This window comes from Mycetomoellerius zeteki, unplaced genomic scaffold, assembly GCF_001594055.1.
Source record: "Mycetomoellerius zeteki isolate Tzet28-1 unplaced genomic scaffold, Tzet1.0 scaffold62, whole genome shotgun sequence".
Lineage (NCBI taxonomy): Eukaryota > Metazoa > Arthropoda > Insecta > Hymenoptera > Formicidae > Mycetomoellerius > Mycetomoellerius zeteki.
Window position 1 is genome coordinate 3,567,241 of NW_017257632.1, and position 14,785 is coordinate 3,582,025.

Consider the following 14,785-nt stretch of genomic DNA (forward strand, 5'->3'; position numbering starts at 1 on the left):
CCTGATAAATAAAGTTTAATTAATTTATGTTGCGCTTAAAAAATTTGAAACAAGATTAGATTAAGAACAATGAATTATACAAAAGCAATTCTGTTTGTTATCAAGATGTATCTATTCTACACTATTCTGTTAACATGATTAAAATTATTATTTTCTTGTTGTCTAGAAAAAATTAAGAACAAGGAATATATAATTAATAATTTATTTTAAGCAATTCTGATTAAATTAACCACTGATTACCTTAATTAGCGATTAATTTATTGAAAAATATCTATAGTATTTTATTAACATGGATAGAATTATTAATTTGAAGGTGAGAAGAAATATTGGAGATTAAGATAGATGAATTATACAATTAGAATTTTTGTTATTAAGCGGCTCTTATGTTAATTAAATTAATTAACCATTGATAAAGTTAATTAAATTTTGATCGAAGTTCTTAATATTTAATTTAAAAAACCGTGAAGATTTTGTTTAATTAGAAGGATCGAATTATAGAAGTATGCTTCGTTTTAAGAAAAGAATCTTCATTTTTTGCAGTAAAAAAAGCCTTTATTTTTGCTGTGAAAAAGCAATCGATGTCAACTCGCAGCCATTCCTAAGTCTAATATAAAATTCGACGTCACCGAAAAATATTTTTCTATTGTATACGGATACAGGCACCGTACACGTGTCAAAGCGGTCTCTCTTTATCTCTTCTTTTTTCAGGAAGGCTTATCACGCCGAGATCTCGCAGCAAATATCTTACTGCGCACATCTACGATTGATCGGATATCGCCTGATTAGACGTTTTATCACACGTTGATAAATCCTTGCATTCCTTCTTTCATGTGACCGGAAGAACTCCTGTGTGGCTGCATTGATTTTGCGTGTTTTTCGTTTGATTCCCGGAGTATGCACTAAAAAGGCACCGTCAAGCACGACCAGACGATAATTCAAAAGACACATCTCGAACATCTATATAAAATAAGAAATAGCGACCAATGAAAACACATAAGAACTTGCAAGTATGATATCAATAGTGAACGAATAATTATTACACTTTAGGTAAATCTACTTCCCATACAGCACAAAACTTGCAGCAATATTAATTGCTGCAATGTTTGTTTGCAACGTTACTGCAATGATTGCTGGAATGATCTGTGCTGTATGCTTTTATGCTCAATAATTTATTTTAATCATAGTTTAACTAATTATTTTTAATTTTTTCTAATTCTTAAAATTAGAAAAAGATGAAGAGTAAGTTGAATTTAGATTAAATAAGTTAATCCATATTGTTGGAAACGTATATTAGAGAATGATGAGTATAAACTTTTGTAAATATTAGAGATGATTCTCTAAAGGAAATTGCCTTGTACCTGGGCCATTTTGTCCTGCTTGCCTTCCCAGGACATCTCTTCTGTGTAGAGCGGATCATCGCGCGTGCCAATGAAGAGCATGATGCGGATATTCCCTTCTGGTAACGATAAGCGGTCGGATCCTACCCGGGTCCGGTCTAATCAACCACCTGGTCAGCCCAGGAAATCGCTGGCAGTGTGGACAGACAAACCTGCAAGAGAGGCGTCTTGTACCGTTATTGAATATACAATTTCAACATGAATATTTTATTCAATTCTTATGAGATACGAGCACACGAGAGAAAGTTGTCACGTGTCAACGATTTCAAATTTAGAACATTCGAAACATATGGATGAGACATAAATCCTGTATATATACATATGTATATACCTATGAAAATATACCGCCAAACCGGCACGACAGGCGGCGAGCAGTTCGCGCTTCGTCGCCGGCGGCTGTTCATTGGATTCTATTTCGAATACAGGCACAACAAAGACTACGCCGTGCTTGGGCGGTCTCTGGTGCACCATCTCCATGAAGCCGGAAGCCAGCCGCGCGCTTGGTAACAGCTCGATATCCGATACAAGCACGCGGGATGTGTTCGCCATCGTTCTCGCCACGTTCCGGGCAACGTTGATGGGATATGTCATTCTCCTCTTCCGCCTCTCGGTCTCTGCCTGCCGCCACTGGAGATCAGAGGCGGCGCAATCGCCCTGGGTACGACTGATTGCGCTCAAGGCGGGCGGTCGACCGGCCGGAAACACCAGGTGGACGGAAACCTGCAATCGCGCAAGGTCATTAAATAAAAAAAGACTACAATGAGTGCGAATTTTATGTATACCGTGTAATATACGAGAAAAGGGTAGAACGGAAACAGAAGACATGATATCAATTGTAACCCAAAATACATTGGTAAAAAAAAGAAAATGATATATCAAAAATGTTATAAGTATAATATACATTGGCCTACAAAAATCGATAAGGCATTCTGAACAGGGTTTTATATTAAGCTAATTAGGTCGACAAGTAGCTCTAATTCATTAATAATTCATTAATAAATATCTGATTCTTAAAGTCTGCATTGAATAACAGATCATAAATTTTGAAATAATTATATTTATGTTGTGTTAAACTCTTTTATCTTTATAAATTTAGAGATACTTTATATCATTTAACACTCTAATTGCAGGATAAGCCCTTTAATCGTAAAATACAAACAAGTATGTTTGGTACGTATTCTAAATTTACAACGTATATATTCTTAATCGACTTTAGTAATCTTAATTAAGACAATTTGTATTCCACACAGAACTATGCTAATCGCAAGCAAGCATTTCAATATAACGGAATTCGCGTCTATCATGCCTTCACAACATACTTTCATGTCAGTTTCTTTGTCCACCGCGTATCACATGAATAATTTTGCATTGTATCTAGAAAATTGTTTTAACGTAAGAAATGTACAATATTAAGTGAAAATTGATCGATCAGATTAAAACACAATTAAAAAAAACTTAACTTAAATTGTGTGCACTCCGTGAGTATACAATACTATGCTTATATCTACATTACATTTAAGCAAACTAGTAAGATTTAATTTTAACTAAATGACTAACAAAGAAACTTTATCTATAAAAAATTTTCCTTGTACGATAATAAAATGGTGTAACTTTTTTTTATATGAGTGACCTAAAAGCGCAGATTCCTGAGTTCTCGCATTATTATATAACGAAAGCATGAAAACTTTGAGGGTCGATAGAGCGTAGCATTGTACTAAGTAATTGACTACGTTTACACGATTCGATTTACGCCGAAGTTATAACATCGATGTTACAAAATTGGCCAATCACGGTCATTCCATTCTTCAGAAGAATAGCTATGATTGGCTAGTCCATAACATCGATGTTATAACTTCGGCATAAATCGGGCTGTATAAACATAGTTATTGATATATAAGATTAGAGATTCGCGATCGTGACAAGGAAGTTGAGGAGACCTTGTACATGGCAGGCTCGCAACGACAGGCTCGATCAAGCTGAGCGACAGCGAGGCCGGCATCGAGGCCTGGTGCAAATACCGCCAGGCTGAGCGGTCCCTCCCACCGTCTGGCGAGTTCCACGATTCCGTAAACCTGATCGGCGGTGGCGTGTGTGGACAGCGTGACTTGGGGCAAACTGTCCGTCGCTTCGACGGCGCCAAGCAACACGAATGGCAGAACCCTGCACGGAGAAAAAGAATTCTCGCTGTCGCAGCAAAACCATCGCATGATATATTCAACGCGAAAGCGACCGAACATAACGAAGAATTCTGTTATAAATTATAATAACATCGTATTGTCCGACGTTTAACTCATTTTATTATTAAAATAGAATGATATTGCTGCATAAATTCGTTTGTAGATATATGAATGTAATTGCTAGAATAAATTTAATTTGAGGTAAAACATTGTCCGTTGCAGCAAATTTTCAAAAAAATTATTTTCTAATTAGATCAGTAAGGCCCTCCGGTTGCACCAACGTTACTTTGACTTTTACAAGCGATCAGGTTTAAAACTCTCGCTTTTCCTCTTTCAAAGCCAAAAGAGAGGAAGAGATAGAGATTCATGTCTTTCAATAGGTATGCGACGATTAAGAAAATCTGCTACGACAACATAAAGTATGCTGTGCCAGCAAACTTTTTTCTCCGTGCTCCGTTTTCTATGTTGAGTACTGCTTTCCGGTGTCGATGACTTTATTTTAATCTTTAGTCAGTCTTTTAGTTGTAAGCTGAATTAAATATACGAAGAAAAACAACGATGATCTTTTGTAGATGACAGTAGACGATTGATCTCTACCTGTAGGGACTCTTCTCGCCAATTTCGGAGCTCCATGTGAGTCTGGATGGTGGATAGGAGAGGACATCCGGCAAGTCATGGTACCATCTGCAGGCACTTTCATTGCGAGGTCGCTGACCCGCCATGTATATACCCGATGCGTAAACGGGTGGTCCTGGTGGACCAGCGTCCTGCTGCGAATTTGTATGGCTATTATCCAACGTGGAGATATCACCGTCATCGCGAAAAGCGAGCGTCGTTGTTGGCAATCGAAATTCTCGGCCGAATAGCAGACGGAAGGCCAAGAGGGACAGCACCAACGTCGCGGGCCATACTAATAACTTGCGAGCGAGGCTGCGCATCGCTTTCTCTGAGAATATGTTCAGAATCTAATTAACGTACGTACTTCAAAGATTCAAAAGTATAAATCTTTCTGTCTACTTCATTAATCTATAAATAGCCAAAGATTAAAAGGCACGAGGCAATCAAGTTAATTTTTCCGCAACCTAATTCAGATTAATATATTATTTGGTAAATCTGAAATTTATCTTTCCAGAAGGAAGACGCTTGCAGCGCAATTAAGGCTGAAATGGATCATTCTACTATATCGGCATTTGGTTGTTGTCATATTTTTAGCAACATGGAGCAATTTTGAAGGGTTAACAGACATTTTAGCACGCAAATGAAGTTAAAATCGACAAGTTGGCCATGACCAGCCCGTCTAAACGCACCTCGGTTGTTCTCCGATCTCCTCGTCGATCGAGAACGGTGGAACGATGTTCCATATTACAAACACAAACGGCGGGTCCTCCCAGGAACATCCGCTGTCAAACTGGCACGACATGCCGTTTATTGAGGAGATGCAGCAGATTGCGAGTATCGCGGATCGATGCCGCGCAACCGCGTTGACGAATCGTGGGGATACAACACACGCAAGCGAGATGCAGAGCCGTACGTAATTGCATACGGAGCAGAAAGAATGGCGCCACTATATAATTTCACGTAAGATTTCAACCTCGGGATTTCATCTTCTCGTAACTTAGGGCCACTGTCAGCAAGCTCAGTTAACTTAACTGGCCAGTTAGTCCATCGGAATTGACCAATCATTTTGTTTGAAGCAAACAAAATGACAAATGCGATTGGTCAATTCCGATGGACTAACTGGCCAGTTAAGTTAAACAGAAATTAATACTTTGCAAAGAATGAAGCCTCATTGAACGAGAAAAAAATTGAGATTATAATTAATTATATTATGTTATGACGGGTCTCATGTAAACTTACTCTTTCATATTTATAATCCGTTCTTATGTTAAGATTGTCTTAAGTAATATCTTAAAACGCTTAATAAGGTTTTGTGATTGACTTAGGCCCGTTTCTACCAACGTAGATTAACTTTAATCTTGGTTCAACTAACTCTTCATCTTTTTCTACTTCTAAAAATTAGAAAAAGATGAAGAGTAAGTTGAACCAAGAGTTAATCTATGTTGGTAGAAACGGGCCTTAATGATTTTATAATGATTCTTTATTTCCACTATAATAGAATAGATATTTTATTTTTTTTTATTTCCCTTCTTTTAACATAAGAAACAATTTTTACATGTATATCAAGGAAATTCGAATCTACATATGATTGACGCATCACTTAAATTGTACAGTAGAATGATCAAGCATTGCACAGCGAGAACAATGTACAGATAACAAGGTCAAATGATCGATAATTCAATAAGAGAGCGTTTACTAGCAGTATTGGGAATTAAGATATATATGTTGTAAGTAGATGATGCTTATACGGTGTGCATACGATAAAAATTATATCGGAAATGTTACCTATATATATTAATTTGGATTTTTAATTAATCCAAGCTACAGCTGATTGATGTCGCGTATTATTGAAGTCGGCTATAATTGGCATATCGCGTGACGTATTTATAACAGCCCTACCGTGATTGCGGTACGTACTATCGAACGGGGGCAAGTTTTTCTTGCCACGCACGCGATCACGCAGGATCCATCGCGAAAGCATGTCTAATCAAAGATAGGACACGTGTGCAATTAGTTATAGACAGAAAGTGGCGATACGGGAATCGTTTAAGATTACCGTCATTGATTCCAAGGCCGCGTCAGCTAATTTTAGTGGTTCGCAGAAGAGATATATGTATATATACATACATCATATTTCTTCCGGTCGTGCCACGGTGCAACGCGTCGAATGAACGAAGATTTCGTTTCACAGAATACACGAGGCCAGTATAGTTTCGGAAGTCTCTGAGATATCGAATCGTCGCTATATGTTTGTAACTCTGCTTATTTCTCTTTTTTTCTGTACTTTATCCACCCGATTACTATATTTACCGTTTGTTAGACAAGTATATGTTTACTAATACATAATTAAGAAGTATATTAATAATGCAGTGAGTTATAGCTATGAAATGTATGATATGGTACTACACGAGTGGATTATCAAGTTAAACATATTGCCATCATAATCTAGTATATTATGTATTCAATAGCGTAGCAGTATTATTAATGGAACATAAAGCATGTTTCTGTAAAATGCAAACCTCATCGATCCAACTCCTATATGTACGTGCTTATGAATAAGCAAAAAACTTCACAACGAATAATTAAATTAAAATTGTGATCGACGGAAAATTTTATCAAGATCGGATGGTCGAATTTACCCGCGAATGAAATACTATCTATATGTACCTATATGATGATTAACATCTGGCACAGTTGGCTGATTGAAAATAAACGACATGAAATAAACGTCGTTGTCGTACATAAGATAGAAATATAAGACCATAACATAAAAATAAATTCGTTTCGCGTAAAATTATTGAGTTCAAGGCCTACGCTCAAATAAGGAATTCAGCAGAGCGTATAAAGATTCCGAAATACAGAAAACTTGATGTTTTTGCGGGACGAATCAATTCAACAAGTGCTCGGGGACGTTAAGGGAAATTTCTCGAGAAGTCAGTATATGCACATTACAGCGAAGGCGTGTAGTCTTCTTCTCAATGTTGTGTGAAATATGTACGATTGTGTAATCGACCGAGAGATCGCTAGACGCGATCGTAGAGTTTACAGCGACTATAGTGTGGCTCATCTTGACCTTAGCCCATGGATGTACCTCTTTTCCCGCAACCACCGACCATCGGAGGCGTCGCGACACCCCTCAGTGACGTTCCAAGCGTCGCGACGCTACTACGCGTTCCGACATTCGTTGCTGCATCCGTGCCGCGCGTACGCGAACGTAATGCCGTACCTTTACGATTCCCCTCGGACACCAGGAAACGACGTCGCGTCTGCAGGAACTTAGTCCATCCACGGATCAAGACCGCGGCTCTCGTCAAGGATGCTGCACATCGTCGCATTACTGAGCTTTGCATGAGGATGGAGCATCGCGCGAAAGAAGACGAGGAGGACGACAACGACGACGTCGTTTGTGGTATGTTATTTCAATTTTTTCGAACCATTTTAATTGGTAGAAATCTTTGTACTTGATGCAATAGAAATGAAATATTAAAAATGAAATATTAAAAATTGACGTAATTTTAGAATAATGCAAGAAAAATGTAAACCTATTACAATTTATAAATAGCTTGCAAGAAATATTTTCAAGTGAATATCTATTATAATATTTATGTAAACAATTTGTATAAAGATATTGAAAGAAAATATGTTCGTTATATCACGTAACATAAGTTTATACGTATGCAGGAGGAGATAGTATGTATTTTTTCAGCATACTTATTTAAATTATTACTAAGCTTCGCGCAATCGATCACAGCATGTTTTGCTAATATAGCTATCATCGTGAACTAGAAAATTCGACCTGATATTTTCTTTCGTAATTAAAAAACAATTATTTTTTGACTTAATATACTGCGTAACACTTTGAACTTTAAAAACGGTTTCGATGCTTCTTTGGATACTATATACAAAACTTTATAAAAAAATGCCTTATATATCACTGAGTTTTTGCTTGTATATAAACGTATTCAAAAACAGATATTACAGACACACCTACTACGATATCTTCCGAGATTTCACCTCACTTAAAAAACGGTATAATACGGACGAAGTGGACAAAGTCCGTAACTGTCCAGACCATAGAAGGTTTACCTCTACGATTAAGGATTCTGCCATCTCTCAGAGATATCGAAGAGGATAACGGAAATTCTTCGAAGGTCTCGAGATTTAGGAAGTATCTGAGATTTTTGGGACGATTGTTATTATCGCAATTCGGTACGAGCTATAAGTTAAAATTTTTACGTACCGTTTATCCACTTAAGAATTTATCACTTGAAGTAATTTAATTAATTTATAATTTTTTATCGCAGGTCTTCTTTGGTTACTTGTGATATGGACGGTGGCAGGTGCGGCGGCATTTTGCGCCACGGAAGGACCTCGCGAGCGCGAACAGGTCGTGTTGCTGAAGAATATGCAGAAGGATTTAGCAGTCGGCTTGGCGACAGAGTTGCGGCAATTGCGGACGGAACAGGATCAGGATGTGGAGCCATTGTGGAGCGATAAAGTCCGTCAATATGTTGCCAAACACGAAGAACTCCTCTTGATCGCTGTCAGTTCCGGTTATGGCGAGGGTGATAATAGCGGACAGCTGTGGACATTTCCCGGTTGTGTATTATTCGCCATATCGTTAATTACAACTTTAGGTACGTTAATTAATTGGGACTAATTCTTAATGAATTTAGAATTAATTTTTATTGTTAGATAATTATATATCAATCTTTTCATTCTGAAAATTATACTATGTGTTTTATTTTCTCTTAAATATTTTTCAATTTTACAGGTTTTGGAGCACCGGTTCCGCGAACAACCGCTGGTCGCACGGTAGGAGTAATTTTCGCTGCTATCGGTATTCCTGCCCATTTTCTTCTTATATTGAATTTCGGTCTTATGGTAGCGTTTCGCCTACAAAAGTACGCGCTTACCAGACAAGGCGTGCAACTCAACAGTACAGAATCGAGTTATTCCAGACGTATGCCGAAATGGATCAAAATATTATCATTTGTTGGTACAGGTAAAATTTTTATCACGAGTCTCTATAAAAATTTGTTTCGACTACAATTATTGCTATTCTTGTTTATAGTTTATTTCTATTGTAGTCACATACTATGTTTTGGGAGTACTGTGCTTCGGCATAGCGCGATCGAGACCGATCGCGGCGAGTCTGTTGTTTCCGTTAGACTTCACTGCGGCGGGTGATCTCTCTACTATCGTCGGTTACATACGAATACTGTACGGTCTGTATTTGGAAGGCGCTGTTACTATCGCGGCGATAATGGTAGCTATATTAAGAGTATCAGCAACGCAGAGTCTTACAAACATTGGACTCAAGTACGGCTTACTAACTAAAGATTAATATGTTCAATTTACTTAAGATCAGGGTTGATATAAAGATTAATATTTTTTTTTTAAGAATAAAACATTGTGTTTCTTCTTAAATATGTTTTTAATGCTTCAAATATGCTTTAAACAGTAAACTATAAAAAAAAACATTTAAAACATATTAAAAATATCAATTAAGCATGTTTTAAACTGTTTAAAACACGTTTAAAACATGTTTTTTACCAACCCTGCTTAATACCCTTCATCCTCTTCACACATTTTAATTCAAGATAAAAACTATATATAAGATGATGTAATTTCAAAGGATACAAGGTATATTAAAAGAAAAAATTTTGAAAATCCTCCAGATCATTTTGATAAAACTTTATGTACATTTCAAGGATATAAAAATATTTCGAGTGATTTTCGAAATTTGTGAAAAAAGTAAATTTTTCCTTCAAATTTGATACCCTGTATTGTTAAAACCCAATCGTTTCAGATATAAGGTTATATGAAATTTTTGTCTTGAATACAGTGTGACACAACGACCATATCATTTTTGTTTAATATTAATAAATATCAAGAATGTAATACTGTATGCACCTATGAGACGTATCACCCCTTAAAATCTTTTAGAATACTAAAAACCATCTGTATATACACGCAATTCATCATTATTGCGTTTATCATATATTCTGACATCATAATCACAATTACTATTTGTTAACGAATACAGTTACAACTTACCCTTGACTTATAAATTATTTATGATTACACAATTGCAAAAAAAAAACAGATCGTGCAGATATGTATGTTTTAGATGTATACCTTTTATTTCGCAAGTTATAAAACGCGCAAGTTACATAGTTAAACTAGATGGCTATTTTTATAGTCACATTTTTTTGTACAATCTACATCCACCATTTACTTGTAACGGGTGTGCGCGCGCGCGTGTGGGTATGTAAAAGAAAAAAAAATTAAAGAACCTGCATAAGAGAATGTGAATTCATTTTTCACGTATATGTAAAGGGATACGTGTTGCAGAAAATTTATTTTATAAATATACATCTCGATTAAGATGGACAAATAACAGTTATATTTATCTTCATGTACACTTTATTTAAATAAGATGTAATAAAGACAAACTCTTGTACGCTATGATACGACTGTACAGCTATATGTTACCTAAGCGACATCAGACTGGCATCACTTACTCGTAACAATTCACATGCTTGTTCAACTTGATCGAAATATATTACTAATAAGTGCAATAATTTCAGACCCAAAAATTTTCACGATAATGCTAGTGCGAATTAGAATTTATTTATCAGTAACGACGCGAACAGTATTCTTTAGCTCTCTACAGATTGCTTTGATTACTGGGGCACTTTTTGTCGTTGCATTCCAGCGTTAGTATTATTTTTGCTATCGACGTCCGACGTATCTTTGGTATGTACGGACTTATTATTAAGAGGTTTATCTCCTGGATTCTCGGGCTCAGAAGATGATGACTGGTTGTTGTGATTTCCTAGGTTAGACGTATTTCCTAGTGCTATTCGTATAGATTCCACCAAGTGCAATGGACCTAAATAACACTCTTTAGTCGACACATTTAGAAAAGATATCTTTTGTTAAGATATATATTACATATGAAATCAAAACTTGTAAAATTGATCAGGCTATAGAAATTTAATTGGTGTTTTACGGAGATTTTATAGTAGTAATTTAAAAATTACGGTAAATAATTTTCATCACATGATATTTTTATTACAAAATAATTGATTAAAAACTACAAAGAATCTACTCCTCGAAAATGTTTTGGAGTTGGGTCAGAGACAACATACAAGAAAATTGTAATGAATTTATAATCCCATTCTGCGTGGAAAAAAATATCGAGATTTATCCTAGTTATAATTATAGAGTATACTTTGTGTACTTGTAATAAATGTATCACAGATATAAAATTATGTTCCGCCTAATTCTACTTACAATTTATCCAAATATAGCTTTTTTAATTTTTGTAAGTAGACCGTCATTCTGATCATTTTGGACCTCTTGTCTCGCTTGAGTTTGTACCTTTGGACTTGCCGTGCCTAGAAAAAACATTGAAGCTACTAAGGAAGGAGACTTTACTTAAAAATATGTATCTTACTGAATTAGTTACATATTACATTTCACGCAAATTTCTGTTATCGTAAAAATTTGTACGAGAATTTTTTTATTTCATTTCAAAAAACGTCAATGAAACGCATTTGTAATGTTTTAATGTGATTTTATTTAATTAGTAATAGCAGGTACACAGGAGAAAACTCAAGCGACACATAATCTAATAAAGATACGCTAGTGCAATGGTATTTTGCAATAGCATTAAATATTCGACGTCACAAATATTCATATCGATAGAATACTCGAAATAATATATTAAAAATGATTTATATTTTATATCATTTATTCTTACCATCTGTTTTATATGTTATACCATGTATACTGCCGGGAGTATTGATCTCAAGTTCGGCGTATGCTTGAAACAACGCTTGCTGCTTATCCGTCAATTGTTTCGGCACAGTAATCTTTACGTTTACATAATGATCGCCATAACCCAGTCCGTCGACCTTTTTCAATCCCTTGCTATTTAGACGGATTCGCGTGTGGGACGATGTACCTGGCATTATTTGTATAGTCTGATCTTCGTACACGCCCTCCACTCGTATTGTACCACCCAGCACTGCCTGTGCCAGCGAGACTTCGGCATCAGTGTGCACGTCGGGCCCGTCACGACGGAAATATCGAGACTTCTCCACACGGAATGTTACAAATATCTCTTTCTTGCCTATTGCCATACGGATCGTTTGACCGTCTTCTACTCCAGCTGGAACTGGCACTGTTATTTTCTTACGTTGTACCTATAAAAATGCGATTGAAGCGTACTAATTAATGTAGTAATGATAAATGAGATAGATACTCAAGCGATATATGGACAAAATCAAGAAATAGTTCCATACCGTTTGTCCTTTTGCGTTACATTCTGTGCAAGGGAACTTGATGTGTATCTTCGTGCCTTGACAATACCGACAAGTCGAACTCATTACAAAAGGACCAGTGCTTATTGTTTCCATTCCAGTACCATTGCAATATTGGCATTTTACCGACTTAGTTCCTAGCTCACAACGTGAACCACGGCATTTCGGACAAGTGTCTACTACGTTCACATTAATATCCTTATTCACACCCCTAGCGGCTTGGGAAAACGTTAAATTCATTATCACCTGTAATAAAACAAGTATTATTTATATGTTGCAATAATCAGGAAATATAAAGTCGCATTTGTTCACCTCTTGAGCTGCTCCAAAACCATATTTTGTTTCTGTAAAATCTTCAAAATCATTGAAGGTTCCACTTTGGAATCCAGCATCGCCAAATATTTTTCTAAACAATTCTTCTGCATTAATAGTCGATCTGTACTGCCAGTGTTGATTGTAACTCTTGGGTCCCTGACTCTGACCCATTCCCATACCCATCTGCTCCGAGGTTGTACCCCATGTATCATATTCTTTCCTCTTAGTATCATCACTTAATACTTCATATGCTTCAGAAACTTCTTGAAACTTCTGATTGGCATCCGGGTCTTTTTTATTCGTGTCAGGATGATATTTTTTAGCAAGCTGATAATATGCCTTTTTTATGTCTTTTAATGAGGCATTCTTGGAAACACCCAGGATTTCGTAATAGTTACGTTTTAACAATCTACGTGTTAGATGTATGGCTCTATATGGCTGCATTATTCTTCCCATGTCTGAAATGGATGTCAATTGATTTAGATAAGTCTGAAGGCTTTTCGTTGTTTGCATATAAAGAAAAATATAGATTTAATTGTCTGAACATTAAAAAATATAGAGTAAATTAGGTTCTCCATTATGCAATAGTTGACATTTGTATATATATTTGTTTAGATAATGGCATTCAAAGGAAAAAAAACTTGAAAAAAAACTTTCTAGAACAAACTCTCCAGTAAGCAAGAAACATCTTGGAATATTCTAATACGGTACTTGCTTACTAGATACTCTAGATAGTGTATCATATATATGTATAGACACACCACACACACACACATACACACACACACACACATGTATGTATGTATATGAGATATGCAAGTGTATCAAAGCAGTAGAAAATGTTTCAACACAAGCATGTGTTGTAGGACAAGACATTCTGAATGGAAACTCGAACGATCTAGAATGGAAATGTCAATGAGCGAGGGGGTCGTTGACACACTAACGAAAGCGCCGGGAACAGAATTTCATCGAAAAATAAGATAATGATGTAATCTAGAGGTATTGGAGCGTATGAGTGCAAATTACTTTTTTCACGATTCCAGCCACCGACAGTCGATGCGACGGTCATCACATGCTGCTGGCACGTGCTGCATTGCCGCAAAACGCCGCGCGAGAACTTGTTCAGCTTATTATTTCCAATCAGATTGATGGTCTTCGGGTGAAAAATCACAGCAAGTCCTTTGCCGGTCGCCATGTTGCGTGAAAGACGCATGGCACGCGATGAGCACGGAAGGTTATGATCGGTTGTCTTTGGTCTACTCATGCAGTGTTGCCAGTAGGTCTATTCTGTAACTTTCTAACGATAATGTTACTAGCCCCTACTAATTGGGTGCTGCCAGTGCCAGCATCGCAGCCAATACGGTGGCAAGATTCTAATTCAGCGAGCAATCCAGCAGGGGTGCGTTCCAAAATTCACTCCGAGTAACAAAGTTTAACTCTACGCCGTTCCAAAACGCGAGGTAACTGACCATATGGGCGGAGCCTATTCGTTCCAAAAGTATGAGTAAATCTACCTCGGAGTCAACTCTATGAACCCTGCTTCCGAGGTGGGTTGAAAGAGTAAGTGCGGCAAACGAAATTTGAATATTGAGATGATGCAACACACGAAGCGAGACGCACACGTCCGTCCCGTTCGAGCGGTCTCTAAAGTAACGACTTCATTTCCCTAAAATGGCTCTAAAATTAATCAAAGCTGTGCATATGTTAATAACCAATGATAATGGAACACCGTTACAAGAAAATAATTCATTGTGGGTGATGGACACGAGAGGTAAGTAGAAAATGTGATTCGAAAGCTTGTATCAAGGTTAGATGTATGCATGTACATACATATATAGTTTATCTGAGTTTATCTCTTTCTAAATAAAATATTAAATATAATATATGTATATATAATATTACCTTACCCTTTCACGTTCCAAATTTGTCAACTCGAGTAACGTAC

At 36.6% G+C, this 14,785-nt stretch overlaps 3 protein-coding genes across 5 annotated transcripts; 1 reads left to right on the forward strand and 2 right to left on the reverse strand.

Annotated features, from left to right (window-relative positions):
* Positions 1–554: 554 nt before the first annotated feature.
* LOC108728657 (beta-1,4-glucuronyltransferase 1) lies at positions 555–4,966 on the reverse strand. The gene is given in 7 exon segments (XM_018457368.1): positions 555–957; positions 1,359–1,437; positions 1,439–1,549; positions 1,729–2,117; positions 3,335–3,557; positions 4,172–4,520; positions 4,882–4,966. Coding segments are annotated over 6 exon segments (1,356 nt in total). The 5' UTR covers positions 4,513–4,520; positions 4,882–4,966; the 3' UTR covers positions 555–744.
* A 1,287-nt stretch (positions 4,967–6,253) lies between these two features.
* LOC108728656 (potassium channel subfamily K member 2) lies at positions 6,254–9,587 on the forward strand. Of its 2 annotated transcripts, none has more exons than XM_018457366.1 (5): positions 6,254–7,605; positions 8,163–8,401; positions 8,497–8,829; positions 8,967–9,197; positions 9,283–9,587. In XM_018457366.1, the coding sequence occupies exons 1-5, from the start codon at positions 7,274–7,276 to the stop codon at positions 9,537–9,539; spliced, it is 1,392 nt and encodes a 463-aa protein (XP_018312868.1). In that variant the 5' UTR covers positions 6,254–7,273; the 3' UTR covers positions 9,540–9,587. The 2 variants fall into 2 exon arrangements, with proteins under 2 accessions (XP_018312868.1, XP_018312869.1); XM_018457367.1 differs by having other exon boundaries at positions 6,254–7,601; positions 8,165–8,401.
* An 818-nt stretch (positions 9,588–10,405) lies between these two features.
* LOC108728672 (protein tumorous imaginal discs, mitochondrial) lies at positions 10,406–14,084 on the reverse strand. 2 transcript variants are annotated; one of them, XM_018457397.1, is made up of 6 exons: positions 13,867–14,070; positions 12,838–13,298; positions 12,508–12,771; positions 11,964–12,408; positions 11,491–11,598; positions 10,406–10,416 (listed from the first exon to the last, which is right to left on the reverse strand). In XM_018457397.1, exons 1-5 carry the CDS (start codon positions 14,051–14,053, stop codon positions 11,498–11,500), a joined length of 1,458 nt encoding a protein of 485 aa, XP_018312899.1. In that variant the 5' UTR covers positions 14,054–14,070; the 3' UTR covers positions 10,406–10,416; positions 11,491–11,497. The 2 variants fall into 2 exon arrangements, with proteins under 2 accessions (XP_018312899.1, XP_018312898.1); XM_018457396.1 differs by lacking the exons at positions 10,406–10,416; positions 11,491–11,598 and adding an exon at positions 10,429–11,109 and having other exon boundaries at positions 11,962–12,408; positions 13,867–14,084.
* Between the last annotated feature and the right edge of the window lie 701 nt (positions 14,085–14,785).